The 27,324-nt window shown below is 59.6% G+C and overlaps 1 protein-coding gene and 1 long non-coding RNA gene across 4 annotated transcripts in view; one reads left to right on the top strand and one right to left on the bottom strand.

Annotated features, from left to right (window-relative positions):
* Nucleotides 1–149: 149 nt before the first annotated feature.
* EVI5L (ecotropic viral integration site 5 like) overlaps nucleotides 150–27,324 on the bottom strand; it is a 29,743-nt gene continuing 2,568 nt past the window's right edge. Inside the window, exons 1-20 of one of the 3 annotated variants that reach the window (XM_054692981.1) lie at nucleotides 21,456–21,473; nucleotides 19,254–19,437; nucleotides 17,032–17,221; nucleotides 16,398–16,622; nucleotides 16,218–16,292; nucleotides 15,505–15,630; nucleotides 14,090–14,233; nucleotides 13,859–13,948; nucleotides 12,640–12,737; nucleotides 12,500–12,560; nucleotides 10,184–10,237; nucleotides 9,206–9,238; nucleotides 8,109–8,249; nucleotides 5,859–5,987; nucleotides 3,898–4,038; nucleotides 3,651–3,806; nucleotides 3,405–3,551; nucleotides 3,221–3,316; nucleotides 3,048–3,143; nucleotides 150–2,906 (exon numbers count right to left, since the gene is read on the bottom strand). In XM_054692981.1, coding sequence (XP_054548956.1) covers nucleotides 2,628–2,906; nucleotides 3,048–3,143; nucleotides 3,221–3,316; nucleotides 3,405–3,551; nucleotides 3,651–3,806; nucleotides 3,898–4,038; nucleotides 5,859–5,987; nucleotides 8,109–8,249; nucleotides 9,206–9,238; nucleotides 10,184–10,237; nucleotides 12,500–12,560; nucleotides 12,640–12,737; nucleotides 13,859–13,948; nucleotides 14,090–14,233; nucleotides 15,505–15,630; nucleotides 16,218–16,292; nucleotides 16,398–16,622; nucleotides 17,032–17,221; nucleotides 19,254–19,390 — 2,418 coding nt within the window. In that variant the 5' untranslated portion in view covers nucleotides 19,391–19,437; nucleotides 21,456–21,473 and the 3' untranslated portion in view covers nucleotides 150–2,627. Of the gene's footprint in view, nucleotides 2,907–3,047; nucleotides 3,144–3,220; nucleotides 3,317–3,404; nucleotides 3,552–3,650; nucleotides 3,807–3,897; nucleotides 4,039–5,858; nucleotides 5,988–8,108; nucleotides 8,250–9,205; nucleotides 9,239–10,183; nucleotides 10,238–12,499; nucleotides 12,561–12,639; nucleotides 12,738–13,858; nucleotides 13,949–14,089; nucleotides 14,234–15,504; nucleotides 15,631–16,217; nucleotides 16,293–16,397; nucleotides 16,623–17,031; nucleotides 17,222–19,253; nucleotides 19,438–21,455; nucleotides 21,474–27,324 lie in introns of those variants that run through there. The other 2 variants (XM_037504826.2, XM_037504827.2) reach the window with 2 other exon arrangements.
* On the top strand, nucleotides 7,320–9,466 carry LOC119240436 (uncharacterized). Its single transcript, XR_005124138.2, has 3 exons — nucleotides 7,320–7,530; nucleotides 8,738–8,808; nucleotides 9,352–9,466. It is a non-coding gene; the product is annotated as an uncharacterized LOC119240436 (long non-coding RNA).

The raw sequence follows: 27,324 nt of genomic DNA, 5'->3' as shown, positions 1-27,324 counted from the left end.
CGGCCGGGTGTCTGAGCAGTGCCTGCTCTTCACGGGTGAACGTGAGCTCCTCCCACGTGGGCCGGGGGCAACGAGGCTCCTGGGGCTGAGAAGACAGGTGAGCAAGGCCCAGTTCTGACCCCAGAGCGAGCGCAGGGACGCATTCCTGAAGGCGCTCTTCGAAGTGCACATCCCCCTTACCTTGCAGGTTCTGGGCTGAGGGAGGGACAGGAGGGAGGGAGGGACCTTTGGCAATTTGGATTCTTTCTTGGGCCTCCCACCTTGGGCCCCTGCTCTGGGTTCAGAGACAGCCCAGCAGAACCTCCAGTGGACCCGCCTGACCTGCCCAGGGCCTGGGGGAAGGCACAGCTCTCCAAGGTTGAGAGGCAGACTGAGGGACTGTTACAGCACCCCTCTCTCCTGGCGTCGTCACTATGTCCCTTTGTGCCTCTCAACTCATGGGCATCACCTTCCCCCAACTTGTTCTCCCCAAGCCCCTTCAGCCAGGCATCCTTGCCTGTGCCCCAGTCAAGGGCGCTCACCACAGCTAACCAGTGTCTTCATCATCACCACCTATCAGGTTCCTCCCCCTTCCTCCCACTGCCCCTGTAGTCCCTTAAGCTAAGCCTTCTCAGGTCCTCCTTCCCAAGTGCCCCTGCAGGAAACCCCCCAGTTCCATGGGGAGCCCCACAAAGGAATCTGCCCACGCTATCCTTTCATCAGTGATGTACCTCCTGCTGGTTCCTGCCTCTGTTGGAGACTGCTTGTCACCCACCTCCTCCTCCAGATAGCCTTCCCTGATTTCCCTGCACATTCATCTAATGGCCACTTAACACACTTGCAGGCAGACTCAGCCCCCACCCCATTCTGGTGTTTGTTTTCTACACTAAACTTGGGGGCCCCTCAGAGCCAGGCATAGGGTGGGGTACTCAGAAGGTCTCAGGGAGCATGTGCTGAGTAAATGTCACCAGATTCTGCATCTTCCTGAGGCCCTGAGACAACCCCCCCCCCCACACACACACGTGTCTCAACAGAAGCCTAGTTGAGTTGCCCAGGTGGGAAATCACCCCAGCCCTCCTCACCCACGCCTCTCCTGAGCCACTCTTTCCCAGACTCCATGTGCTAAGGGCTCATCAGATATCTGGGTTTCTCTGATTTGTTTCCCCTAATGGACCTGTTTGGCCCAGCTCCCACACTTCGGCTCATGCTGGGCCAGTGCACGCCCTTCTTTACTTTCCCTTCCTGACTTCAACGTGGGCAGCCTCTCTGGCCCCTGTGGCCTGCTGTCATCTCCACCCCTGGTTTTGTCCTGCCTGGGAGGCTCCCAAGAGCAAGAGCTCCCCCTGGCACTGCTTTGAGGGACAAGGAACTGGGGAACCAGGCTGCTGGCTACTCCTAGGCTGGCCTCATTCAGCGTCCCTCGTCTGCGACTGTGTAAATACACTTTATTTTCCATCTTTCCCGCCTGGGCAACATGTGGAGTGTGAACAGGCAGTGTGCAAAATGGTGGTGGGCAGTGTGGGAGAGCCCCTCGGATGCCCACCCTGGTCCCCAGGCTTTGTAACACTGAGGAGTGGGTGACCAGGAAGGGGGTACTGAGCATGGATCCCTACCCCGGGACGTGACAGGAAATTGCTTGTGACACCACTGCTTGCGGCTCCAGGAGCACCGAGAGGGTCAGCCCAGAAGGTCGTGGAGCCCAGAGAAGCGGTCTGGGGACACTGTTGGACTTTGGCACCAGTCTCAGCTCTGAATCAGCAGGGACCAGGAGGCGGCGAGGGCTGGCACCCCCACTGGGAAGTGTCCTCTCCTGGGGCCTGGCCTAGCCTGCGGGTGGGGCTGGGACCACAGGGAAGTGGAGGCTGGGGACCCCCTGGAGAACAGGCGAGCCTGGGTGGGGGCCCCTCATCACTGCCAAGACGGGTGATGGGAGTGTTTCACAGAGGAAGATGTGAGGTGGGGGGCACTGAGGAGAGGGCGTTTCTTCACTTCCTCAAAATGGCTCAGGCCCCCTGAGAACCAGGACAGGCACTGCCCAGGCCTGGTGGTTCCCTCTGGCCATGCACACCCCAGGTGGATCTGCACACAGTATGGGGGGACTTTGGTTTCTGCTGCAGGGGCAGCGCTGCCTGCACCAGGCAGGAAAGCCCGGTCTGGTCACCTGTCCCCTGTGGCCAGGCGTCCCCAGGGGCTCCTGGGGTGGAAACACCCACCCAGCGTGGCCCCGTCTTCCTCGGGTCTCCTGCAGCTCCGGGCCCTTCCTGGCCAGGCTGCCCTTGTCCCAGTAGGAAAGCTTCTGGGCGGAGGGAGCGTCTTGCTCAGCGAGTCCTGGGGCCTCTGTGTCATCCCTTGCCCTCGATGTTAAGAGGGGACGACTCTCCAGGTAACTGGCACAGAGAGCTCTGGGACCAGACCAGGAGGGCCTGGGCTGAGATGGGTAAACACTGCTGGGAGGGTGGGTGTGCCAGGGACCCTGAGGATCCTCAGGCTCCAGCCCGACCCTCTGAACCCTGCCTCGCTGGACCTAATCCTCAGGGTGGGCTGTGGGCCGAACCGTGGAGGACGTGGAGTTCCTTAAGTACAGGCCACCAAAGGCCCCCGGTGCCCCTGGTGGCGGCCCCCTGGCTCTGGCCACTCGGGGCATGGGCTCAGTTGTCCAGGCCCTGGCTAAAGGGCGTGGCCAGCTCGTCAGCGTCACTGTCTGAGCTGCCCTCACTGTCCTTGGCCGGCCGCTCCAGGCGCCGGAAGAAGCGGGCGTCTTGAGGGGACAGGGGGTAAAGCGCGTCCTGCAGCGCCGCGCCCACACCCACGCCGAGCAGCTCCTCGTCAGAAGACGGCAGCGAGTCCTCGTCCAGGTGCCGCGCCAGGCTGAGCCCGTCAAAGGCTAATGGGTCCTCGAAGGGTGGCGGGCCCTTCAGCAGCCGCACCTGGGGGGGGACCGGGCGCTGGAGGGTGGAGTTGGGCCACCTGAGACCCTCTTCTCCCACTGTCCGAGGCTCTAAGCCCGCCTGCCACTGGCCGAGGACACCCAGGGCTCCTACGCAGCTCCGGGGCCACCCTGTGCTCACCTCCGCCTTCAGCTCCTCGATCTGGTCCTTGAGCTCGCGGATGTACTGCGAGGAGTCGGAGTGGTTCAGCTGGCCTTGGATGCGGCCCTCTTCCCTCTGCGGGCGACCCGGCCAGGTCACGGGGCGGGGCAGGGCTTCTCCCCAGGCTCACCCCACCCTGGCCCGCCGCTCACCTGGATTTCCAGCTCGGCGATGCGCTGCCGCATCTCGGCCACTGCGGCCATACTGTCCGCCTCCCGCAGGCGCACCGCCATCACCTCCTCCTTGCTCTGGGGGTCAGGGAGAGAGGGCAAGTCAAGGGGTGAGGCTGGCGCCGCTGGGCGGAGCCCCGGGCAAGGGCGGGGCCGCGGGGGGCACCTTGCACTCGGCCTCGGCTTGCTTGCGTCGGCTCTCGCTGAGCTGCGTCTGCAGCCCCTTGTTCTGCGCCGCCAAGTACTGCAGCTTCTCCTGCAGCGCCGCGCGCTCGGCCTCCACGCGGTTCAGCAAGTTGCGGTGAATGTGGTCCTGCGGGGAAGCGGACGGGGGTCACAGCCAGCGGGTGCCGCCGGACGAGCCCCTGCCCTGGGTGCTGGCGTCGGGCCCCCGCAGGCCTCCGCTGCCCACCTGCGTTTCCAGCTCCACCACGCGCTGCCGGAGCTCCCGGCCGTCGGCCAGAGCCTGGGCCTCGCGCAGACGCACGCTCATCAGCTCGTCCTGCAGTTCGCCGAGGACCAGCTTCCGCGGGGACTCCTTCCAGCGGCCACCACGGGACAGGTGGGCCTACGGGGGAAGTCGAGGTTAGCCCAGGCAGGGGCACCTTGGGGCTGCGGACTCCAGAGGATCCCTGAGGGGCCTGGGGCGTGGCCCTCACCTGCCAGGTGTCGGAAAGCTCCTGCAGCTGCAGCTTCAACTCCCGCACTGAGGCCACGGCCTCACCCTCTCGGACCTTGAGGGCCTTCAGCTCCTCCTGCAGCCTCGCCACGTTGTTCTCATCAGGCAGTGAGCTGTTCCTCTGTGGGAGGGGAGGGGGTCAGAGCGTGGGGAGGAGGCCCAGCTGCGCTCCTACCTGCAGGATGCAGAGCCCCACCCCGCATTTCCTCAGTTCCACTTCCCGGGATCCGGGATGGGCGCATCTGGCACCTTGGATCCCAGGAAATGCTAGAAACTCAGCCCCTACCTACATGCTCCAGCCGAAGATCCTGGTCTGTAAAAATGGGTGTAATTACAGCACCTGACAAGGCTGACCTGGGCAGGACCAGCAGGGGCATGAGGGGCCCCATAAATGCTACTGCGGACAACACCAGGCAGGCTAGGCTGGGGCAGGAGCAGCCGGGAATCTAAATCTACCCCTCAGGGCCCATGACCTGCCTGCCCCCTGTCCCAGCAGGGTAGGGACAGCCCCTCCTGGGGACGGGCTGAGGCTAGTGCGGGGCTGGTCCTGCCCAGGCACGGGGGTGTATGCTGAGTCTCTTGGACTTAATCCCGCTGGCTGTGTGAGGCCCTGGCTGACCTTGTTTGGGTCTGGGGCTCGGGGCAGTGGGACCTACTGGGTGCACATCTCCCTCTGACATGGAAGGAGTCCCTCTGGCACGTTGGAAGTCCAGTTCTGAGCTGGCTGTTGGGGACTGAAAGGCTGATGACCCCACCTACGACTGGCAGAGACACTGGGATGGCACCTGTAGGGTAAGTAAGGTGTCAGGCTTTTCTGCCCTCCGGCCATTAGGATTGATGATGGATCCCTGCGGTCCTGAATGCATGCCTGAATGCACGGCACCTGGAGTCAGGTGTGGGCATATGTAGGTGGGATACACCTGGGCTGAGACTGGGCTTATAAGGGCGGCCAGCAGAGCGAGAGGAGCGGAACAGAAGACCAGTAGGAGAGAGAGAATGAGACCATGAGAGAACGCTGGAGAGCCCAGAAAAAGTGAAGACTTGCTGGGGGCTGGGAGGCCTGCCAGCCCCCTGGCACCCCTGCCTGCCGCATACCTGGTAAAATCCCAAAAAAAGCCTGAAAAGCCACTGAGGGCTCCAGGACTCTTCCACCCATCTGCTCGAATTGTAGAGATCCTGCCCTATGGCCATCCCACCGCCACACACCCCAAATGGTGTGGGTGGGGGTGGGCATGGCCCCTGCCACTGTGAGTGGGCCCTGCTGCCCTCGGGTGGCCAGGCACCTCGGCCGGCTATTCTGTGTGGGAGTTGAGTCACTTCCGATTCAGCCTAAAGCAGCTGGAGAGGAGCCCAGGAGGCCCGGGGCTCCCTTTAGCGCTGCAGGCAGGAGGGGCTGGCCTCCAGTCTGCCCCTGGTGGTGTCTCCATGGGTTGAAATGGGGTGGCAGAAGCAGCCCTGACAGGCCTGGACCCCTCTCCCTCCTGCCATCCGGACCCTGGGGGCTGGGGCAGACGCCCTGTCCAGAAGCCCGTGAATACCAGCACACGGCTGGCCCTGTGCCTGCGGGGTCTGCAGCCTGGCCCTGGGAAGCAGGCTGCTTTGTATGTGCAGTGCGTGTGTGAGTGTGTGTGCTCATGCGTGCATGCATGGATCGCCAGGGCTGGGAGGGTGTGGAGATGCGGGGCCCAACTTCTCACCTGCCCAGATAGGGCGTGGAGGCCGCAGGGAAGGGAGAGGGCTCGCGTGGGCTGGGGAATGCTCTGGGTTCCCCAGGGGCTCGAGGTGGGGAAGGCCGTGGTGGAGGGGTCTGACTCCAGGATGCGCCCCACAGTCCCACTGGCTGCCCCTGATTCTTGGCTGGGGCCTGGTCCTGTACCCCCAGTGTGCCCAGTCCCTCCACCTCCCCTTCCCCAGAGTTTCCCCAGCACTGGCCGGTCGAACCTTCTCCATGTCTAGAACTTTGTCCTGCATCTCCCGCAGGGCGCCCAGCGTCTCCGTCTCCCGTAGCCGTGACTGCTCCAGCTCAGTCTCCAGGTGGGCCACGAAGTCCTCGGTGAGGCGAGGGTTATCCTGGGGGCAGGCAGAGGGTTGCATGGGCCCAGGCCGTGGCCGGAGGGTGGGCAGCCTTCCTGCTAGCCGGCTGTGGGCTCGGGCCTGTTCCCTCCCCAGAGCCCCTGAGCTAACATGGGCTCAGACAGTGGGCAGGGGGAGATGAGTCTCATCGTGGGGCCCTGGTGCTCTGTGCTAGGGACCTGACACCCCCTGGACTGACCTCACTTTCTTCCTGGAAAAGCCACACACAGGGGACCTTCTGAAGGGGACCTTCCGTGGCCTCATGATGCCCTCTGAGGGATGCCAATGACTGCTGCCCGGGATGGCTGGGGTGGGGGTGGAGGATGGGTTCTCTGAGACATCCTTCCTGCTGGGTGGTCAGTGGCCTAACACTGTGGGGCGGGAGTAGGATGGGGCTCAGGGCTTTGGAGATCCTGTCCCTCCTCCGCCAGCCTCCTCTCACCCTCCTTCCCCCATTTCGAAAAAGGCAGTGACAGGAGAGTATGTTGCTGGGATCACTTTCTTGTTGAGTGCACAGAGCTTCTCAGAGGTACCCTAGTGGGCCAGCAGGGGTGATGGGTACCATCTGGGCCCAATACAGGAGATGCGGCTGATGGCTGAGGCAGCTCCTGGGGCCAGAATCAGCTTCCCATCTTGCTGCCCAGTGGCCTGGCAGGGCAGTTCTCTTGGAGGCTGCCCCAAGCCTCCTGGCCACCCCTCCTTCCCCAGAGGGGCCTCCTGCACCGGCCTGCCCAGGCCTGCTCGCTGCCCTCGGCTGCAGTGGCCTGAGCTCAGTGGGTGCCAGTGGCCCTCGCTGGGGTCTGGGCCCAACACAGAGCCTAGGCCCTCCTGGGCTGCACCTCCCCCATGAGCCTCCCCCAGAGACTCAGGGGCCTGTCACCACACTGTCCTTGCTGCCTGCAGTCGCCTCCCTGCTTCAGCACCTCAGCATTCCCTAAAGGCCAGAGCTCAGCATGGCAGGTGATTGGCAGAGAAGAGGCTTCATGTCATGGATGGGATGACCCACCCTCAGTTTCCCACTCGATGCCAAGTGGGGCTACAGCACCCGCAGGCTGAGGGCTGCCGTGCAGGGGCCAGCACCCCCACACACTCTGGCTCCTGAGGGGGACACGGGGAGACTTGGTGAAGCTCTGCCTGCCTCCCCAGGAGCAAAGATCATCTCCTGAGCCAAGGTCTCCAGGTCTGGGGGCAGGAGGAGACCCTTCTCCACAAATTACTCTTCTACCCACTGTTTCTTGAGCCCTGGCTAGCTTCTCCAGGTCAGGGAACCCACCTCACTGTTATGCCCTGCGGGTTCTGCCCCGAGGAGGGCTGGGTGGGCTGGGGGCCTATAGCATCTTCTCCTGTCCCTCCAGGGTGTCTGCATGGGCATGTGCACTGCGCTTGGGCCCCCCTCCAACTGCTTCTGGGTTATCAGATAAGGAAGGTGACCTGGGTGCAGCTGGAGAAAACTCTGAACGCTTCCTCCGGGAGAGCGCCACCTTTGTGCAGGGCTCAGCCCTCCCACCCTTGGGCCCGGGCTCATGACCACACATCAGATGTGAGTGTGCCCCTCACCCCTACCCTGCCAGCTCAGAGCAGTGGGCACAGCCCCGACCTTCTGAGGGCAAAGACCTGGGCACTGGGGGAGAGAGCTCCTCCCAGCTCCTCCCCTGCATGGCCTGCCACGGGGAGGCCCACTCGCCCATCAGGCTCTGGGGAGACACCAGGGTTCCCTCAAAGAATCAGAATCCCATCAGTCAAGAGATGGGGGCCAAGCAGGGACAGCCTGGTTTCCAGGAGCCCACTGTGCCAAGGAGGCCAGGGAGGCAGACTGCCTTGGTTCAGTGTGGCAGGAGAGCCCCCCACAGGGTGGTGGGAAATAGAAATTGCAGGATACAACTGCCTTCCCCCCACCTCCCCCCCGGCTCCCCTTGTGGGGATGCTCCCTGCAGGGTGGCGCTGGGGATTTTGGGGTCTGTGCTGCGCTAGGCATTAGGCTCACCCTCCTCGCCTGCCTCACCAGGAAAGGCACGCGTGCGTGCGTGTGTGCGTGTGTGTCTCTGAGATGGGCAGATCTCAGTTGCTCCCTGGCAGCCAGGCAATTGGTTGAAGGCAGCCAGGCAAGGGGCCTAGTACCTGCTGTTCCTGCAGTTGCCGGATGGTGCTCTGGGCCTTCTGCAGGTCTTCGGCGGCCGAGCTGCACTGCTGCCGCGCCACTGCCAGCTCCCGCTTGATGACGTAGTTCTCCTCGGCCTCCTGGGCCCGAGTCACCTGCCCCTGAGCACAGCGAGGATGGGGTGCTGTGACTGCTCACCCAGGCCCCGCAAGGGCGGAGGGGGCAGGAGGGAGAGGAGTGAGGTTGCCCACAGTCAGAGCCTGGGACGGGGCCAAAGGGCCTGCGTGTGTGGATGGGGTGGGCCGGAGTAGGACACCAGGGGACCGGGAACAGGACCCAGACTGGTGGGGAGGTGAGGCCTGTGGCCCGGGCTGCAATACAGACAGCCCCTTCCCCTCCTGCTTCTCTTGAACTGTCCTTTATGAGTCAAGAGAGGGGAGACAAGACCTTAGCCAGAGGCCAGGCTCTGCTGGAGAGGGTGGGTGCCCGAGGCCATGGAGGCCTGGGCTCAGGACTGGTGCAGCCCAGTGTGGGAGGTGGAATGTACCCCTTCTCCAGGCTTGACTTGGGGCCCCCACCTGCCTGGGGTTAGACACTGCCCGCCCCGTTATCTTTCCTTCACCCCACCCAATCTTGGGCCCCATTCCAGGTTTGGTGCCACCAGGCAGTGGGCAGAAGCTTCCAGATAAAGCCATTCAGGACAAGGCAGCGGCAAAGCAGGTGAGTGAGAGAAGATGGCAGGCCTTTGGGTAGGAGCAGAGAGGGGCGCCAGAGGCCAGAGGGCACATGTGGATGGCAGGGAGGAGGGGCTCAGCGGGGTGCAAATGCCAGGGACTCCGAACCCTCCTGGGCCCCCACCTGTGTCCCTTGGAGGGAGGAAGCAGTGTTCATGTGCAAGTACTTACACTCGGACACACGCACAGGTGCTTGCCACGCTTCCCCCCTCCCCAGGGAAGCCTCTGACTCCCTGAGAAGAGGCCCCAGCCGCCCCCATGCGCTGTGCCAGGCCTGCCCCTCTTGCCCCCAGGATGGCAGCGGCCAGGGAAGAGGCGGTTACTGGCTGGTGTGTGCGGGGGCCCTCGAGGACGTGGGAGAAGCAGACAAAAAGCTACAGTACCTGGATTAACCTATCAGCCAGAGCTGCGCTCTCCTACCGGGCGGGGGGGTTCCGAGCGGCAGGGGAGGACGCAGAGCAGAAGGTGCAGGGACAGGAGGGAGAGACAGAAAGAACCACTTGTCACTAACGCAGTGGACTACCTCTAGAAGCGGGAGAGCGGAGTGAGACCGAGAACCAGAGAGCAGCGGAGAGGACCCAAAGGAAGACCAAAGCTAGAGTCTGCTCCATTCTGGAGAGGGGTCTGTGTGAGCGGAAGGTGGCCGCCCACGGCTGCACCCCGCCAGGCCCCCCTCGGGGCTGGGGAGGCTGGGGTGGGCGGGGAGAGCCCGGTGCTGTGGCCTCACACATCAGTGAGGGGGGCATCCCCAGAGGGGGAGGGGCTGGGGTGGCAGTGCCGGGTTGGGAGGGTGTGGATTTAGAGATAGAACAAGAACAGAGGCTTTGGGGTGAGGGCAATAAAGCCCTGGGAATGACCTACTCTCTCTGGCCAGTGGAGGGTCGTGGGAGGCGAAGTGAGGGGCTCTGCCTCTACTCCCATCTTTAAAAAGAGGTTGAGGTCCAGGGTCAAGGACAAGGCACCCCTTCAAGGTTACCCCCTCCTCCTCCATCTCCTTTCTTTTGAGAGTTAGACTTCCAAATTATAGGGTGGGGTGCTTTGTGGCCAGTTAAGGGGCACCTTAGTCAATGTAGGGGTTCTGTCCCCTGCCCCCCATAGCGACCCGGGAGGACAGGCCCAAAAATCATCACAGTGTTTGCAGTGAACCAGACTGTAACTCAGCCTCACGCCCCCTGGGGAGTTTCTCCACAGCCCCGAGCTCAGGGGAGCTCGGGTGGGGCTGTGGGGTTCACCGTGTGCCCCTAGACACCCTGGGTCAGGGTGGGCCCGGGCCAGGGCAGGCGTTTGGCAGGCCCTGTGGCTGCTGGGTCCTGATTGGGCCCGGAGGGTTCTGGGCCACAGGCTGAGGCCAATACCCTCACCTTCTCCAGGGTCTCAATCCGCTGTTTCAGGAGCCGGTTCTCTGTCCGAAGCCTCTGTGGGGGAGAGGGGAGAAGGCATCAGAGCCCGCCTCCCGCACCCCCTGCGGGCACGCGCTGCCTGGGCCTAGGCCACCTGCAGGCAGGGGCCGGGTCTTGCGTTCTGGGCCAGGTCCCCTTTCAGAGTGGCCTGTTCGTTCTTTTAAGAACCACATTTTGCTTCAGGAAAAGTTAACGTGAGCCCTTTGCTGACGGCACCGCGTGAGGCTGGGCGGGCAGCACTGCTGGTACGGACGCGTCTCGGGAGCGAGATGGGCGACAGCAGGCAGTGTCTTGTCACTCCCCGGGCTGGCCAGGCCAGGCATAGATCTCTGTCTTCCGGGCACCTGGAACCAGAGGCCCGACCCCCAAGCGCAGCTCCCGATGGCTTTGCCGGTCTCTGGCCCCCACCCACGGCTGCACGCGCAGAGCTGTCTCGGAGGAGTTGAATGTGCCTGACCCAAAACTTGCCCCTCTTGTTTACTCTAGAGGCAAAGTAAGAGAGAGCGGGCAAGGAGTGGGGGGGCCTTGTGCTAATCATGTTTTATTTAATTTTTAAATTATTCTGTATTTTCTGATGCGCTGACTTCCGGGGCTTGGCTAACCCCGGAGAGACGGCCCCTCAGGGCCAGCTGACTCCCAGGAAGCGAACCACGCTAGGCTTCTCACGGATGCCAGCCAATCCAGAGCCCAAACCCCCCCAAGCCATTTCCCTGACCTATATCAACCCAGGGCCACGACCGCTGGAGATCACTCCTCTAGCCCAGAGTTTATAAAATGATTAAAAAAATACACTCTAAGTTCGCTCACTCTGGCCTGCCCTGCCTCCTCCACGCCTTCCCCTGGCGATCACAGCAGACTCCCTCGTGCTTCCCGTGTCACCCCTGCCTCCTGCCTGGCCCTGGCATCTTGTGTGTCCCCGCAGTGTGACACGCTTCCTCCTCCTGGGAACTGTAATAAGTTCTTCTTTCAAAGGCAGTTGTCTCTGTATCTGTCCTTTTCCCCTACCTGATCAAAACCAAGCACAGGTACATTTAGGGCAGGCCAAAGGCGAGAGAGCAAGGGGCAGGGCCTGGAGAGAAGGCCTCTGCTGAATCCTTACAGCCTATGGGCACTCAGGTGGGGAATTTCCATGTGGTCTTGGTTTGCCGCGTCCCTCCCTCCAGCTGGGCCCCCAGGGTCACCAGATGGAGTGGCCTGTGCCTACGTGGGTAAGACAGACCCGCACATTTGGACTGGTGATGGTCAACTGTCATTCCTGAAATAGCCGCAACTCAGGACACACTGTTCCTGGAAAACCTCCGAACAGGGACAGTGGTGCACGCTTCCCCCTCCGGTATGGGTGGCAGGTGACCTGGATTCTAATCCAGGTTCTATTTGTGCCTTTCTAGAGGCGGGATGATGGTGGTGGTAGCATCCGGAATAGCAGTGGTGATAATAATGAGGCTAACAATGGGAACAGCAGACTGAGTATCATACCCATTTTGTAGAAGGGGACACCAAGACTCAGAGAGGTGAAGTCACCTTCCTGATCACAGCTGGTTCGTGGCAGAGCTGGAACATGAACCCTGGTTTGGGGGACTCTGCCTCTGAACAGGACAGAGCCAGGCTATGCTGGGGTTTGTGTTCATGTCTGTTCCCACCCCCAGAACTGGGAGGCCCTCATTCTCTGCCACGACACTATTGCATAGTAGGTGTTGCGCGATAACAGAGCACCTGTGAAGGGGTGAACCAGAGGAAAAGAGAGTGGGGGGTCTGAGTTTAGAGGTTCTGCATGCTCAGGAACCCCTAAACCTAGCAGGGCTGGTGGGCTAGTCACCAGAACCAGGGACCATTGAAGGCATCTCTCCCTGCAACTGGCCCCTTCTGCTTTGTTTCTCCCCCCTTGTCCCTGAGGTGCAAGGTGTCCTCGATATTCCTCCAGCCCACCAGGTCCACTGCTACTCGGGCCTTGGGTACTGACTCCCTGGGCCCAGAGCAATTGCCCTGGGCCAGCTCTGTCCCTCGCCTGTGCATCTTTGTCTAGAGCATTCTGCAGCTGCCTTACTCTATGAGCTCCCCACTGCAAGGGAGTTCCCACTACAAGGGGAAGCCCTTGCTCACACCTGTCTGGTGGTGAATGAAGGGGTGGGGCAGGAGGCCCAGCCCTGCCGAGATGTGGAGTGTGGTGTGCAGCTTGTGCTGGGCAGGGCTGCCCCCTAGCGGTTGAGTTAGGCCTGCCAGCTGGGAGGGGCACTCCGGAGGGTGTCCTGTCCGTGCCACTCCATGCGAGGGACTCACTTTGATCTCAATCTGCTCCTCCATCTCCTTGCTCTTCATGGCCGCATACTCCTTCTCCAGCCTGCAGAGGGGCCGATGTGGTCACCTTCCCAGTCTTGGGGAAACCCTTTCCACCAGTACCTCGACCACCCAGTACTGACCTCTTCATTTTCTTGGGGTTGTACTTGACCTGGTAAGCCTTGAGGATCAGCTTGTCAGGACAGCTGTCGAACTGGTGGGGGATCACCCTCTGGAAGTACTGTGGGGACACAGGTGGTTGTCGACACGTGGCCCTAAGTGCAGGGGGTTGCTGAGCCCCTGTGGCGCCGCTTCCCCAGGTGAGGCCCTGGGTGTGCCAGGAGCAGGGAAGAGGTGGTCTCCCTGGGGCATCCTGCGTCTCAGTGTGACAGGCCTGCTGCTGTGGGCCTTCTGCCACTGTGGAACGTGACCGTGGTGGGGAGAGGAGCTGTCTGCGGTCAGTGTGCAGGGGGCATTGGCTGCCAGAGCCCAGAGGGTGAAGTCTGAGCAGAGGGGACCTGGGTAGAGGCAGGGGGAGCAGGATGCTGCCCCGGGCAGTGATTCCACACCACCCATTCAGTCGGGATCCAGAAAAGACCAAAGGTTTCAGAGTCAACGCACAAGAGCAACCCCAATGGAAGACCTGTCAGGGGTCTGCCCATCCCCGGGGTCCTCTGGAGCCTCTGCAAAGGGTTAAGCACAAGCCGCCAGTGGACACAGCTTGCTGCAGTTTGGGCCAGAATGGCTCCCGATCCCCAGCCCAGCTGGCCCCCCTGGCAGCTGTGGACAATGGCTGCCCGTGTTCGTGAGCACAGCCGTGGCCTTTGTGCATTCTTCCCCAGAGCACCAGCTGGGGATGTTGGGAGGGGGCAGGGCCCTGTGGCCAGGATGTGGTGGCGAGAAGCAGCCATTTCTTTAGCGGCAGGCAGTGCAGCCAGAACACGGGCCCGGGCGGGGCCGGGCAGGGTGTGAAGCTGCCTTAGGTCCCTGACTTCCTCCCGCGCCCTCGCCAGGCCAGGTTGCAGGGACAAAACCGCACCCAAAGCCTCATGGTTTGGCGGGTGTTACTGTTTGCCTGTGGGGGTATTTAGCCCATTAGGCTTGGGGGACCTGGAGGCAGGAGGTCCTCTCCCCACTGCCAGGCTGCTGGCCCTGGGCTGAGCCTGCTGAAGCCTGCATTCCCCAGGGCTGCCCTGGCTCTCCAGGGAGGTCTTGGGGGACAGAGGTGATGGGCCAGGATCAGGGATGTTCAGGAATGCCTTTCCCCTCAAAACTGGTTCTCCCTGGCCTCTCAGGAGGGCGTCAGCTGCCCAGTGCCCCTCCTGGGGGCGGAGTCCACTTGCCTTGGCCCTCCTGGCCTACCTGGGACATCCCCTCCATGTCCAGCTGCATCAGCTCCGACTGGTTCACCTGCAGCAGCGCGAGACCCACCCGGAACACAATCTCCAGGCCCTGCAGAGGTGGGGTGGCAGTGGGTCTCTGCTCCTGCTCCCCCCAGAAGCTCTCTGGCCCCTCCCCAAGCCCTGGCCCTTGCCAAGACCAGTTAGGAGTATTTCCAGTGCGGTGTCTTCCAGAGGGGCATGGGCTTCTTACCTCATACATGAAGATGTCAAAGACGCGGGTGGCCACAGGCAGTGGGAAGGTGGTCAGGAAGAGCGTGAGGAACCAGGATGAGGCGTACATGGAAGTGTGGAAGCTCTGGGAGCGGAAGTGGGTGTTCAGGTCCGGGAGCTGCTCCTGTGGGTGGGGAAGGGGCTGCACAGTGAGGGGCAGGGCAGTACTGTCTGGGCCCACAAGCTACCCCCAACCCGAGTGCTGGGCCTGGGTGCTCTTTTCTCTAGGGGGCCTTCCCTGACCTGCCTCAGGACTTGGTTCTGACCCTCAAGCTACTGCTGGCACTGAGTCTGGGTGAGGCGAAGGGCCCTGAGGCTCTGAGCAGAATGCGGTGGGGACACGGGCAGGGGTGGCAGGGGTGGCAGGGGTGGCAGAGGCTAGTGCTAGGAATGCGCCAGTACAACTGCTCATGGGTCCTCATGACTGCCCTGAGAGGGAGCTTTTGAGGCTCAGGCTGGTTCACAAACTCCCCAGGTTCACCTGGAGAGAGAGAAGTGGGGTATGGCATGAGTCCACTGCTGCTCAGCCCACATTTAATGATGTGCCAGGTGCTGTGTCCCCCACAGCCCCCCGCAGAGTGCTCAGGGGAATCTCAACTTCAGGCTCCTGAAAAGTAACACAATCTGGGGAAACTGAGGCTGTAGAAGGCGTTAGCACTCTCCTGTGAGAATAGGTTCTCAGACTGACCCCCACTTGACCCAGGCATCGCCTCAACCCCGGGCTCTCTGGTGCCATCCATCTGCTTTGCTGTGGGAGGTCTCAGCTACCCAGCCTGGGCTGGGGTCACTTTTCTGTGCGCCTGAGGCCACCTGCCCAAACAACCACGTTCCCTCAGCAACAGACCTTCTTGTCCTCCAGTCCCCAGCAGGAGGCTCTCATGCTCACGTCCAGATGTGTGCCTGGGCTGCAGCGTGGAGGTCAAGGTTCCTGCCTCCCAGCATCCTGCCCCCAGCTGCTCAGCCCCACCAGGGCCGGGCGTGTGCGTGTGTGCTTGTGTGCGTGTGCGCACGCTGGCTTGGTCTGCCAGCCAGGAGCGGGCCCTGCGGGGGCTGCTATTTATAAACAGAACCGTCTGCAGCTCTCCTCTAGGATCAGCAAAGGCAGGCAAACAGCACTTTCCCTGCTTCCTTCCACCATACCCAGGGCGGGCTGGGGCGGGTGGTAGGTGTGTCTGATGAGAGCTCCCTGCTCTGAGGGGACCCTCACCACTAGTCACCAGCCTCTTCCCCATCCCTCGAAGCATCCTCGGGGCAGTGACAGAGGCCCACAGGGACAGGAGCCCCCTTCTCAGCTGGGACATTCGGATGTGACTGCTCAGTCCTGGCATGTTCAGTCACAGAGGCCCCCGGGTGCTTGGGGTGCCGCTTGGGGAGGGTGGGCGCAAGGCCCCTCACCTGCAGCATGTACTCGAACTGATAGATGCAGAGGCCCAGCTCAGCCATGCTGGGCTTGAACAGCTCCCGCAGGCGGTACTCCTGCATCAGCCGCACGAAAACGCAGAAGGCCTCCTCCTCGGGCATCTTGTGGGATAAGCAGGTAGGAGGGAACTGTGAGCCTGGCAGGTGCCAGGGACACTCACTCCTCATCTTCAGGCCCTGCTGCACTGTGCTCCCTGTTTTTTTGTTTTATTGAACATAAACTGTGCTGGGCTGCCCAGACTCTCGCAAGAGCACTGGCACATGGCAGACCCGATTTACTGACGGAAAAATCTCCCTGGGCCAAAGGTGACCTGGCAGGAACCAGAGGAGCTGGAGCTTGCACCCCAGGTATGGCCACCTCCAGAGCCCCTGTCTGAGACACCCCCCAGTCCACCCCCTGTGTCTCTGTTCACCACCAGCCCCACAAATACCATCACGGCATTCGCTCGCCTGAGCCACACCCAAGTTCCTCATCCAACCCTGGGCGTAACCAGTAGGATGGCCTCCCCTCCAGCCCCTGACTGTCATGGGCAGGGCAGGGCAGGGCACAGGGCAGGTGGTGGCAGGGGGCTTGGCCCCGGAACTGTCCAAGGTGTCCTAGGTGAATGGCGAGGAAGGCTTGGGATAGAGGGACCACTGCTTTTGTCCTCTTGGGCTCAGAGCCTGGCAGGCTGCTCCCGGCCACCTACCTGCATGAGGAGCAGGCCCACGATGAAGGCACTGCCCTGACAGTAGCCCACTTCCCGGTCCACCAGAGAGTACGCCTGCAAGAGAACACAGTGCGTCAGGGAGGGCTCCTCCCTGGTCCAGAGGCAGCACGCCCATGTGGGAAGAGTTCCTCACGCGGGGCCAGAAGCCCTGGGCCCCACCTTCATGACGTTGAAGAGGACCTCCTGGCCCAGGCTGTCCTGGCCCTTGAAGAACTCATGCTCCGGGTAGGTTCGGGCGATGTCCCTGCGGATCAGCTTCTCGCACGGCGAGGACATTTTGAGCAGCTCTGAGTACTGGTTCTTGACGGGCATGTCTGTGGCGCTGCACAGGAGCTGCCACACGATGGCCCGGAAGTGGTGCGGGATTCCCTTGCGGATCAGCTCCTGGCAACGGGATGGGGCGGGGGTGGGAGGCTGGGCTGGAGCCCAAACCAGGGCAGCTTCTCCCCGACCACCCAGTCTAGCCTCTGAGCAGGAGCTTGCCCACGCCTCAGCTGAGTCACCACGCTTAACGTGCAGCCCCCGAGTCTTCATGGAACATCGCGGGACAGAAAACGAACGAGATGTCAGTGCAACAGCCGCTTGCTGGGCCAGCCCCAGCCACATTCCCTCCTCCCTCAGCCCAGCAAGGTGCCTTCAAAGTGCCCGCACATTTCTACTTCTGCCCCTTGGCCAGGCTGGGGCTTGGCAGGCCCTGGCACTGACGCCTGGTGGCCAAGTGACTGGGCCGGTTGCTTGGCGTCTATCCCTGCCTACACGCCCAGCCACCCAGCCGTCCCGCTGCCCCTGCCACCTTGAGAAGCTTCTCCTTCCTGCGCCGCCACTCCTCCCACTCATTGGCGATCCGGCCCCACAGGATCCATGTGTCTTCCTCCAGGTGGCTCAGGTTAGAGGAGGCTGAGGAGCTGGACACCAGTGAGGAGCCGCTGTTTCTCCGGGAGCCGTTCATGGAGCGCATGGACTTGGAGTCGGCTTCCAGGAGCCTGGGCAGGAGGGGAGATGGGTATGCGCCTGGGGAGTGGGCCCCTCCTACACCATCCCCTGGGCTCCAGTGACTCTGGGGATGGGGGTCTGCTGGGGAGCTCGGCCGCCCCTCCAAGGAGTGGCAGAGGCCACCAGGGTCTGGGTTTCAGTTGTTCTGGCTGAGGGGTGGTGCTGCTTGGCCAGCGCCCTAGCTTCCCTGAGCCACGCCCTTGTCCCCCGGCCTGGAGAGGCTTCCTCCACTTGTGTGTTCCATTCTGTGCCCAGAGCTGGGCCGAGACCATGTGGATCAGCTCACTTAGTCTCACACAACCCTACAGGGCAGGTTTTGTTAAGATCTACACTTCAGACATTCCTCCTGAGACACACAGATGGCCAACAGGCCCGGGAAAGATGTTCCTCCTTGCTCATCGTCAGAGAAGCGCAAATCAAAACCACAATGAGAGCCCCTCACACTGAGGGGCTATGATATAAAAGACCAGAAACAACAAGTGTTGGAGGGGGCGAGTGGACCCTTCGTGCGTTCTTGGTGGGGAGGTAAGTGGGCGCTGCCACGATGGAGCACAGTACAGAGATCTCTCAAGAAATTACAAATAGAAATTTCATAGGATCCAGTTATCCCACTTCTGGGTATTTATCTCAAGAATGTGAAAATCCTAACTCAAGGAGCTCCAGGCATCCCCATGCTTATCACAGCCCTAGTCACGGCATCGGGAGTCAGAAACCACCTCAGCGCCCAAGGACAGCGAGCGGATTAAGATGTGGTTTAGACACTGTGGAACACTGCTCAGCTCCAGAAAAAGATGAAATCCCGCCTTTTGCAACAACATGGACGGACCTTGAGTGAATTATGCTGAGATTAATCAGAAAGTGAGACAAAGACTGGATGGTTCCGCTCACGTGTGGGAGAGAAACACAACTAATGAGCACATAGGACAGAACTAAACAAGTAAACGCTTAGACTCTAAGAACAAAGTAGAGGTTACCAGAGGGAAGGGAGTGGGGAGATGGGTGAATTGGGCTGAAGGGGTCCAGTGTATCGTGAAGGGCGGAAACTAGACGGCGGTGAACAAATAACAGGGTTTCTATAAGTGTAGGTTCATAATGCCGTGCACCTGAAACTATATAATCTTATGAGCCAATTCTACTCTGTAAACAATCAGAAGAGAAAAGACACCTACACTCTACAGAGGAGGCCGTAGAGGATGAGCCAACTGGTGGGGCACTCAGCCCTACTGGGCTTGACTGAGAGCTGGGACCTGCCCTGAGGCAGCATAGGACTCCCTGCCAGATGTCTTTCATGTGCAAATCCACTAAACCAAAAGCCACAAACCAACCACCTCCATTATCAGGTTTTCCCACTTAGAGCCACAAGTCCTCACCTCCCCAAGTGCTGGTCTGGCCAAGTAGCAGACAGCTAGAGCCTGCAACATTGTTCACGCCAGCCAGTACCAAGCCTGCCTACCCTGCCTGGCCGCTCCTTTTTGCAGAAACCACAATAAAGGCTGTGCCTTGCTTCCTGGCTCCCCCTGCTTCCCGACAGGCGCTGGCGCTCCCCAAGTGGCCTACGTGGCATACCACGGCCCCTCCTCTCAGGATCTGCGTAACAAGCACTCCTGTCAGAGGCGGTCAGCTCAAGACCTGCTGGCTTTGCCAAAGTTGAATAATAAAACCTACATTTTAAAACATGGGCAGGGCTAGAGGAGCAAGGTGGGAAAGCCCAATGCTACAGTCTGAGGTTTAGTCTCTTTCCTACAAGGTTCCAGAAGCCTCCATCAGATTCTCAGCCTCTTGAACTATGGACTCCACTTCTGAACTGGCGGGGGGGGGGGGGGGGGGGGCGGTGTGGAGGGAGTGCTGATCTATTCGCCCAACCGGGAGGATGACAGGATCTGTCCCCGCCCTGCCTTACAGGTGGATGTTAATTTCTCTAGGGTCAGGCCCAACTCTGAGTATGGAGCAGCGCCAGGAACTTCTGTTTGGGGACTGGGCCACGCCCCCAAACCCCCTCCCCAGTGCCAGGCCCCAACTCACCGGTTCTGTTCTTCGAGCTTGGCCAGCAGCTCCAGCTCATCAGGGCTGAGGTTCTCAGAGTCAGAGGTGGGGGAGCAGGTGGGGGCCGACAGGGCCTCCTGGGACGAGGAGTCGGGGCTCAGAGTGGGGCTTGCCATGGCGGGCAGGTGTGTAAGCTGCGAGCAGGGAGGAGTCACAGTCCTGTCTGGGGGATGGAGATACAGTCAGCACTGGGTGCGGTGCCCACCCAGTCCTGCGGCTCTGAGCCAGTTGCTCCCTCTAACAACCTTTCCTCACAGTGGGGTTCCCATTTCTGGTCTGTCTGCTCCTTGCCCACACATCCCAGCCCTACTGACTCTGCGCTGGCTCCTTCTCTTCCCATGACAGCTACTGGGATTCCTGCCTGTGCAGTCCAGATGCCAGAACAGAAATAGGAAGTTCACAGCCTGGGCCTAGCTGTTCTGCTGCCCCTGGGCGTGAAGACCGAGTCTTGACGCCCCTGAGTTAGCAGGGCCAGGGGCTGAGGCTCCCTGCCACTCTGGCCTGGATCTTGGGGATGCAGGAACCCTGTCTAGGCAGCCCCTCCTGCCAGCCTCAGTCTGTCGTCCCCTGCTGCGGCCTGCCCTGCGAGCCCCACCTCAGCATCTGACCGTGCCCGGCTCATCAACCAAAGTGGGCTGCTGGCACAGCCAGAGCAATTATTCTGTACTGTTAATTGTCTGGCACGACTGGCAGCCAGAGGAGTCAACTCCCCTTGGGCTGGGAATGCAGGGACGCATCAAAGTACTGGGAATCTGTGTCCCACCAGGCGCAGGGCTCGGGCTCGGGCCGGATGGGTGTCCTGACCCTGAGTGCTGTGTCCGGGGCTGGTGGTGGGGTCCATCTCTCCTTCTCTTCCCGGGGTGACCCAGCCCCACCCGCCTCAGGGCTTCCAGGACACTGGCCTCGTGCGAGGCAGCCCAGCACCTTGCTGAACACAAAGGTTCTGAACTCAAGTGAACCTGCGCCTAAAGCGTCACTGCCCCTCGACCAACTGTCTGAGTCTCCTCAGACTGAGGATCACACCTCTGAGTGTAGCCGTGACAACCAAGCACGCTACACACATGTGAAAACAGTGCCTGATTCTTAGTGATCGCTCCACACATGTTGGCCATTATCATCCACCCTGGGGCCGGGGCAAGGTCTGGTTGTGAGCCAGGGCCCCAGGGCTCTGCTAGCCCCAGTGTGGCACTGCCAGTGTTGGGCTATGGCATCACCCAGGTGGGAGGTCCCAGGGGTGGGGATTGGCTTGGGGAGAGAAGGCCTCAAGGATCTTGGGACAAGGCACTTTCTGCTTTGTCATGCTTTCTCCTGGTAAGCCTGGGCAACCACTAGGGTCATGGAAGCAGGAAGAAAGCCTGTGCCCGCCCCCCGCCACTTTGGATGGCCCTTTCAAGTCTGCCCACTCTGTGCATGCTCTGAATGAGGTCACTGTGCGCCCATGGACCCACCTGGCCTGGCAGCAAATAGAGAGTGACAGGATGATGCTGGCCAGTTCACCCTGGCCTGGCCAGTCCCGGCCACTGGGTACCTCCCTGCACCCCAAGCTCAGTCCCCAGGCCCCCCAAGGGCCAAGGGTGGGCTGGAATAGGCTCTGACTATGCGCTGATTCCAACCCTCTTTCCCCAGTGCTGGTCTGCCCTGTGGAGTGGGGAGTAACGTCTTTCACTTTTGGGGGGCCCCAAAACCCTCCTTCCCTGGGATCCTGTGGCTCCTCAGGGCCACCGGTTTTTCCTTTCACCCCCAGGGTGCCTCCAGTTGCTGGCGTAGTGGGCTCTGGCTTAGTGAGGGGCACAGACCCGAGGCAGCGGCTCTCGGCAGAATCAGATCTCTCCTCCTATTGCCCCGCGGGCCAGGACTCCACCGCCCCAAAGGCCACGCTGCCCGCCCGCCAGTGCACTGCCTGGCCTGCAGTTAATCATTCCTCAGGGGGACAGTGCGGGCTGCCTGGGGCCTCCTGCAGCGCCAGAGTCTGTGGGGGCAGAGATGGGCCGAGGGCAACAAGTGCTGAGTGAGAGCTTCGCTCTGGGCAGTGGGGAGCCGAAGGCGCAGTGCAGGTCTCCAGACTTCAGTTGGGAAACTGGGGTGGCGGTGGAGGCGGTGAAGGAAGCCTCGTGGGCACAGCTGAATTAGGGGAGGTGTGGGGCCGAGTGAGAGACCGCTGTGGCTTGGGGTCACTCTCACCTCGCCGGGAGGCACCCAGGCCTTGGGCGTGCTCCCTCCAGCCTCCTAAGCCCTAAAGAGCCCAAGAGAGTGACTCAGCTCGGGGTTTCTGGTAAAAAAAAACAAATAAACAAAAAGCCAGAGGCCATCCACGAGCAGAGTTTGTTCAGCTATTTATGGCATGTTAATATGTATTTCACACAGCGCCAGAGCGGATTCAATACACGGGGCTGAAATTTGCAGTGTGAGGCAGAACCTGCTGATCCCCTAGGAGCTTTTCTTGACTCATCCCCAGACTAAACAGAGCTGGGCCTGGAAGCCATCCTCCTGAGTACACACACTCATGCTCACTAGGACACACGCGCTCACACACACACTCACAACCCCTCACCCACGCATCTTTACACACTCTGGTGTGCACACGTGCGTGGGGCCTGCACTGGCCAGACCACCTCATCCTCGGAGCCGAGTGGGTTCGGGATGGACACCGGCCTGCTGCTCCCCTAGTTCCGAGGGTCACGCACTGTTCTAGGCATGGGGATGTGGCGTGGGAGGAGGAGGGTGAGACTCCACCTCTGCTGGGCTCGCAGTCACCCCTCCTGCAGGCACAGAGATGCAGAGACAGGTAGAGAACTGGGGAGCCACCAGCCTCTGAGACCCATGCACAGGCCCTCTCAGTCTGGGGTCCCAGCATCTCCATGTCTCAGCTTCAATGCCCTTTGCCTCTGCTCCCCAGCTACTGAAGGGGGGTCCTGGTCCCTGGAAAGTGGGGCCCTATTCCTCACCCTTATCCCTTGTGGCGCCGCCCCCTGCCGTGCCTCCACAGGGAACATGTCATGCTTCCTCCTTGGCATCCTCTCCAGGGTTTCAAAGAAGCCTCTCCAGAGGGCCTCGGTCTCCCACACGGTGCTCCCTCCTCCACAGGCCCTGCCGAGACCCTCATCCCGACACACCCTCGCGATCAACTCTCAGGGCTTAAATAGTCAAACATGTTGGCGACCACGACACCCTCCTCCTAGCTTTTCCTTGCTCCTTCGTGCCGGCTGAGACAGCCACTGTTTGGTTCCCGACATTGCAGTGCCCAGCGCTGAGCCTGGTACAGCGAAAGGGTCAGGACACAGTCGAGGGCTTGGCCCTTGCCGGCCAACCACCAATATTTACTGCGCTCCTGCCAGGTGCAGGGCACCACGCTGGACAGAAGGATGTGGCCCGTGCCCGCCTGGAGGACACACAGGGGAAGAAACCGAGACGCCATCACTCCGGCTTTCTATTACAGATTGAGAGAAATGCTTGGAGCAAAAGTTAAGGTAGAAAGGAAAACGGGGAATTCCTCAAAAGAGTTGCCCAGCGTTATACACAACCCAGCAATTCTAGTCCCAGGGATCTCCCCAAGAGAACGGGAGACACACGCCGCACAGCACTGTCCGTAACAGCCCCAAAGTGGAAATAACCCCAGTGGCCACCGATGGATAAATGGATGAACAAAATACGATGCATTTACGTAAAGGGCTGTCACTCCGTCACAAAACGTGACTCTGCTCTGTTCTGTTCTGATATGCGCTACAGCACGGACGAGCCTTGCAGACACTGCAGTGACAGACGTGAGACAACAGCCCCCAAGTGACACTTCCATGCGAAGTCTGAACAGGCAAGACCATGGAGACTGGGCCTGGGGCTGGGAGGAACGGGCAGAAAATGTGTATGGGGTTTCTCTTTGGGGTAATGAAATGTTCTGGAGTTAGGCAGTGGTGAGTGTTACAGAACTTTATGAATATACTAAATAAAACCCACCAGATCACTCGATTTCAAAAGGTGGGTTTTATGTTATGTGAATGTGATCTCAGTTTAAAAGAAGGTAAGGAATGAGATGGGCTGGCAGAGGAACGTGTGCAGAAGCAAGGGGACGGTGCCGCTCCAGAAGAGACTGGAGGGTTCTTTGGGGTCAACCCCCGCAGGGCCTTGTGGATTGAGGCAGGAATCTGACAAGACTTGCGGTTTAGGAAGAGCCTACTGGCCTGCTCCTGCCACCGCCCCGCCCCTCCATGGAGACGCTCCCCAAGCTCTCCTGACTGGAGCTGGCTTCTCCTGTAGCAGTAGGCCTGCCTGGTCAACTGGACAGCCCTCCGCCCACTCAGGCCAGCCCTGGTGCTTGCCCCAAACCCTCTACTACAGGATGGAGCCCAAACATTTCTGTATGGTGCACACAACCTGCCCACCTCCACCTCTGACGTACCAGGCACCACCACACTCAGTTACGCAGAAACACCTGCTTCCAACCTGCCTGGAGCTTTGCACATGCTATTCCCTCTGACTGGAAAGGCATTCTCCAAGACCTGCTTTGAGGTTTTGCTTTTCCCCTGTGAAACCTGTCCTGCCAACCCCCCAACTCTAGCATCCTGGCTCACTTCTCTCTTTTTGAAAACACCCCCGGTTATTATTATTGATGCATTATTACTAACTATAGTCTATGCTTTATTCAGATTTTCTGCTTTCCCCTCATAGCCTTTTTCTGTCTCAAGATCCACTTTCTAAGACAAGTTCTGTGGCAATTATTTCTACACACACCCACCTGCTCCAGGGCAAGGTTTGATCTTAACTTTGTACTCCAAGCCCCTGACACAGCATCTGGCGTGTAGTAGGTACTCAATACCATTTTACTGACTAAACGGAGAAACGCATTTCCATACTGCTCAGCCAGGGGGCCAAAGTCAAGGTCAACAGTGATTAGTCATATTGAGACATGTGCCCTTGCTCTGAAGAGACGGGCACTTCACTTGGGTCTTTCCCCCCACTGAACTGTAAGAAAAACCTCTAACGATGAGAACAGCATCTGACAAACCCAGGAAAAAAAAAAGCCATTTTAGAAAATTCCTGCCCTATCTTCCTTAAAACTGCCAAAGTCACCAAAACAAGGAAAATCTGAGAAACTGTCCAAGCCAAGGAGATGTGACAACGCAATGTCAGGGGAACCCTGGGTGGCATTCTGGGAGAGAAAAAGGCCATTAGGGGAAAACTAAGGAAACAAGGAACCTGCACAAAGCATAGACTTTGGTTAATAATGTACCAGTATCGGTCAGCTCATAACAGGTGCCCACGCTGACCTGAACTGTTACCAGGAGGGCGAACCGGGAGTGGCGTGCGCGGGGGCAATCTGTACTAGCTCCTCCACTTTTCTGTAAATCTAAAGCTGTTCTAAAAAATACAGTCCATTTAAAAAACTAAGAGTTTCTGTACCAGAATAGACAGAAAAGCAACTGACAGCAAGAACACCGAGCAAGCCCTGGCTCACGCGCTGAGTCTCTCCAAAAGGATGGCGGGGAAGGACTTGAACTTGGACTCTGACTCCAGAGTCTGCACCCCAAGTCCACCTGCCTCTCTTCATTCTTCTACTTTAGAAATAACATAGTGAGTAAAACACCACGTGCCATAGGTGCTCGGCAGACGCAGGCATTCTTTTTCAAGGGAGGGAGGGAGTGAGTTATCCTCCAAAGTGGCATTTCCAGGGGAAGCAGTGAAGATGCCAATTTCTGTTCAGCTTTGGTCCCCCACGTTTCCCCAGCCCTGGCTTCTCATCCTCACCTCCAGTGATGACGGTGGACACAGAATTGCTGCTGAACATGAAGCCTTCACAGAGGCCCAGTGAGCCCTGCCCAGCCTGATAGACTGTTGGTGTGAGCCAGGGCCCCCCACATCCTGGCTGGCTACAAATCCTGAGGAAAGGCCTGACACCTGGGATCCTTTCCCTGGTGAGGGCTGGGTAACCAACTGGCGGGCTGCCCCTTGGATTTGGGGGTCACTACCGACTCTCCTTTGGCCCTCGTTTCCATCTCCTTCTCCATGCAACTCTAGAAGTTTCCATATAGCTTCTTCCATCCTGTATGTGTTGGTAACAAGTCCCCAATCTCTTAGCTTTCCATGAGGGTTTCAGAGCCGGCAGTCTGGGTTCAAATCCCTCCTCTACCACTTTCCATCTCTGTGATCATGGGTACAATGCACAGCACCTCACTTTCCTCAGCTGGAAGGAGGGATAATGATGTACGTCTCTCACAGGTTTGTTGGGAGCAATACATGAGCTAAACTTTTCAAGTGCTTAGGACAGGAGTGGACCCATAATATTTACTTCCTGTAGGATGGAAAGTTCCAAGAGCACTGGGGCGAGGGCTGTCAAGCTTGCTACTGGATCCCCACAATCTTGTGGATGAATAAATTCATACACAATCTTGTGGATGAATAAATAAATCCCCCCTCCTCAGCAGGCCCACCATTTATTTGGTGGCCCTGTTTAAAAATTAAACATAGTAAAACTATAACCATCCTTATCAGTAATAATAGCAGCTGCAACAAATCCCTCAGGCTAAAATCTGAGAAGTGGACCTTCTGACCCAAAACATGGTTACGAGCCTGTACTGTCACCGGCTTACTTTCTGCCAGTGTAACAGGGTCCATTCCTGGCAAATCCCTCATTTCTCTATATTTAGTTTCCCCGAGGAAAGGAAGACCCACATCCCCCAACTAGGATGAACAGGGACAAAAATTCAAGCCCTCACAAGGCTTTCCAGGGACAGGTGAATTCGCGATGTGGCATCCTGCAAAGGTGCTTGGCTCCTCAAGGCCAACGTGCTATTTTTTTCTACTGTCAGTGTCAGCTGCAGAACCGGGAGAAGGCATGAGGGGGGTTGCCCTGCCTTCGACCTCTTTCTGTGGCATATTCCATGCCCTCTTTCAGAGTCGGGTGAGCAGTCAGCTCCTAAAACCAACCAAGTATTTGCTGAGCAACTGCTATGTGGCCCTATACTCTCCTGCACTTGAGGGCAACATACCACCGCATTACCTGCCCTGCGGGACTCAGAGGCTGGTGTGAGGGACAGGCCTCCTAGAAGCCACCTTGGAGACTGGTCACGCACACTGACCCACGGGCAGGCGTGTCATCTCCTGGAAGGGACATCAGTCTCTTCCCTGGTGCTGGCGAGTTAGTTCGGACCAGCCTCCCTCTTTCTGCTGCCTCCATTTGGCTTCTAGAGCACTCATGCTACGGACTTCCCCGGGCAGGGTGGGGGTGCAGCCTTTCCAAGTTCAAGTCCAATTATGAATCCTTTTGCAGGGCATATGCCTTGTGGATCCCCCGTGGGACAGAAGGCCTCGAGGACAAAACCCATCAAACGTGGCACGCTCGCTGAAGGTACCCAGCTTGCTTCTGCCTCCGGGCCACTGTCCAAGTACTTGAGCCACCTGGTGCGCCCTTCTTCACCATGCCTGCCCATGAGCGCCTCTCTTCCTCCTGGACCAGGCCCTAATTCTTCCCGCTCTGCCTTCCTGTCGCCCCAGGATGCTCCAGGCCCCTTTCTAGGCTCCCATACCACACAGAACACAATTCTGTCTCACGCCTCCACACAGCAACAGCAGGACAAGATGTTTGGGGCGTGGCCCTGGAAGGCCGGTTCCTCCAGGTTGGCTGGAGAATTAAGTGAGATAATCAGTACGTGGTGTTGGCGCAGGGCCTGCACGTGGCGAGGGCCTGATCAGCATGCACTGCAGGTTCCAGCTCTGGTCTCATGATGTCGAGAGGCTCTTTAGATGCAGGGCAGGGAGCACATCTGACATTCCTTCGTACCCTAGCACCTGACTCCATCCCTGGTACGTGGTGGGGCTTCGCCGGGAACAAACAGCATCTGTATTCTGCACGAGGAAACTGAGATCATATTCCTCCTGCTCGCCCACCCACCACGGCGCACACACACGAAGACACAGACCCGCACCCCCAGACTAGGGTAAAAGTGCACTGCTGTTGTTCACGAGACCTCACCGGGAAACTTCTTGTGTTTTCACGGTCTATCTATCCCAGGGAGCATCTGACCTCGCAGCATTTGCACCAAGTCTCACCACGAGGTGA

The sequence above is a fragment of the Talpa occidentalis genome, unplaced genomic scaffold (assembly GCF_014898055.3).
Source record: "Talpa occidentalis isolate TD23 unplaced genomic scaffold, MPIMG_talOcc4v2.1 talOcc4.12, whole genome shotgun sequence".
NCBI classification, from domain to species: domain Eukaryota; kingdom Metazoa; phylum Chordata; class Mammalia; order Eulipotyphla; family Talpidae; genus Talpa; species Talpa occidentalis.
The sequence above is the reverse complement of the archived record's forward strand: the minus strand, read 5'-3'. Positions and strand labels throughout refer to the sequence as shown.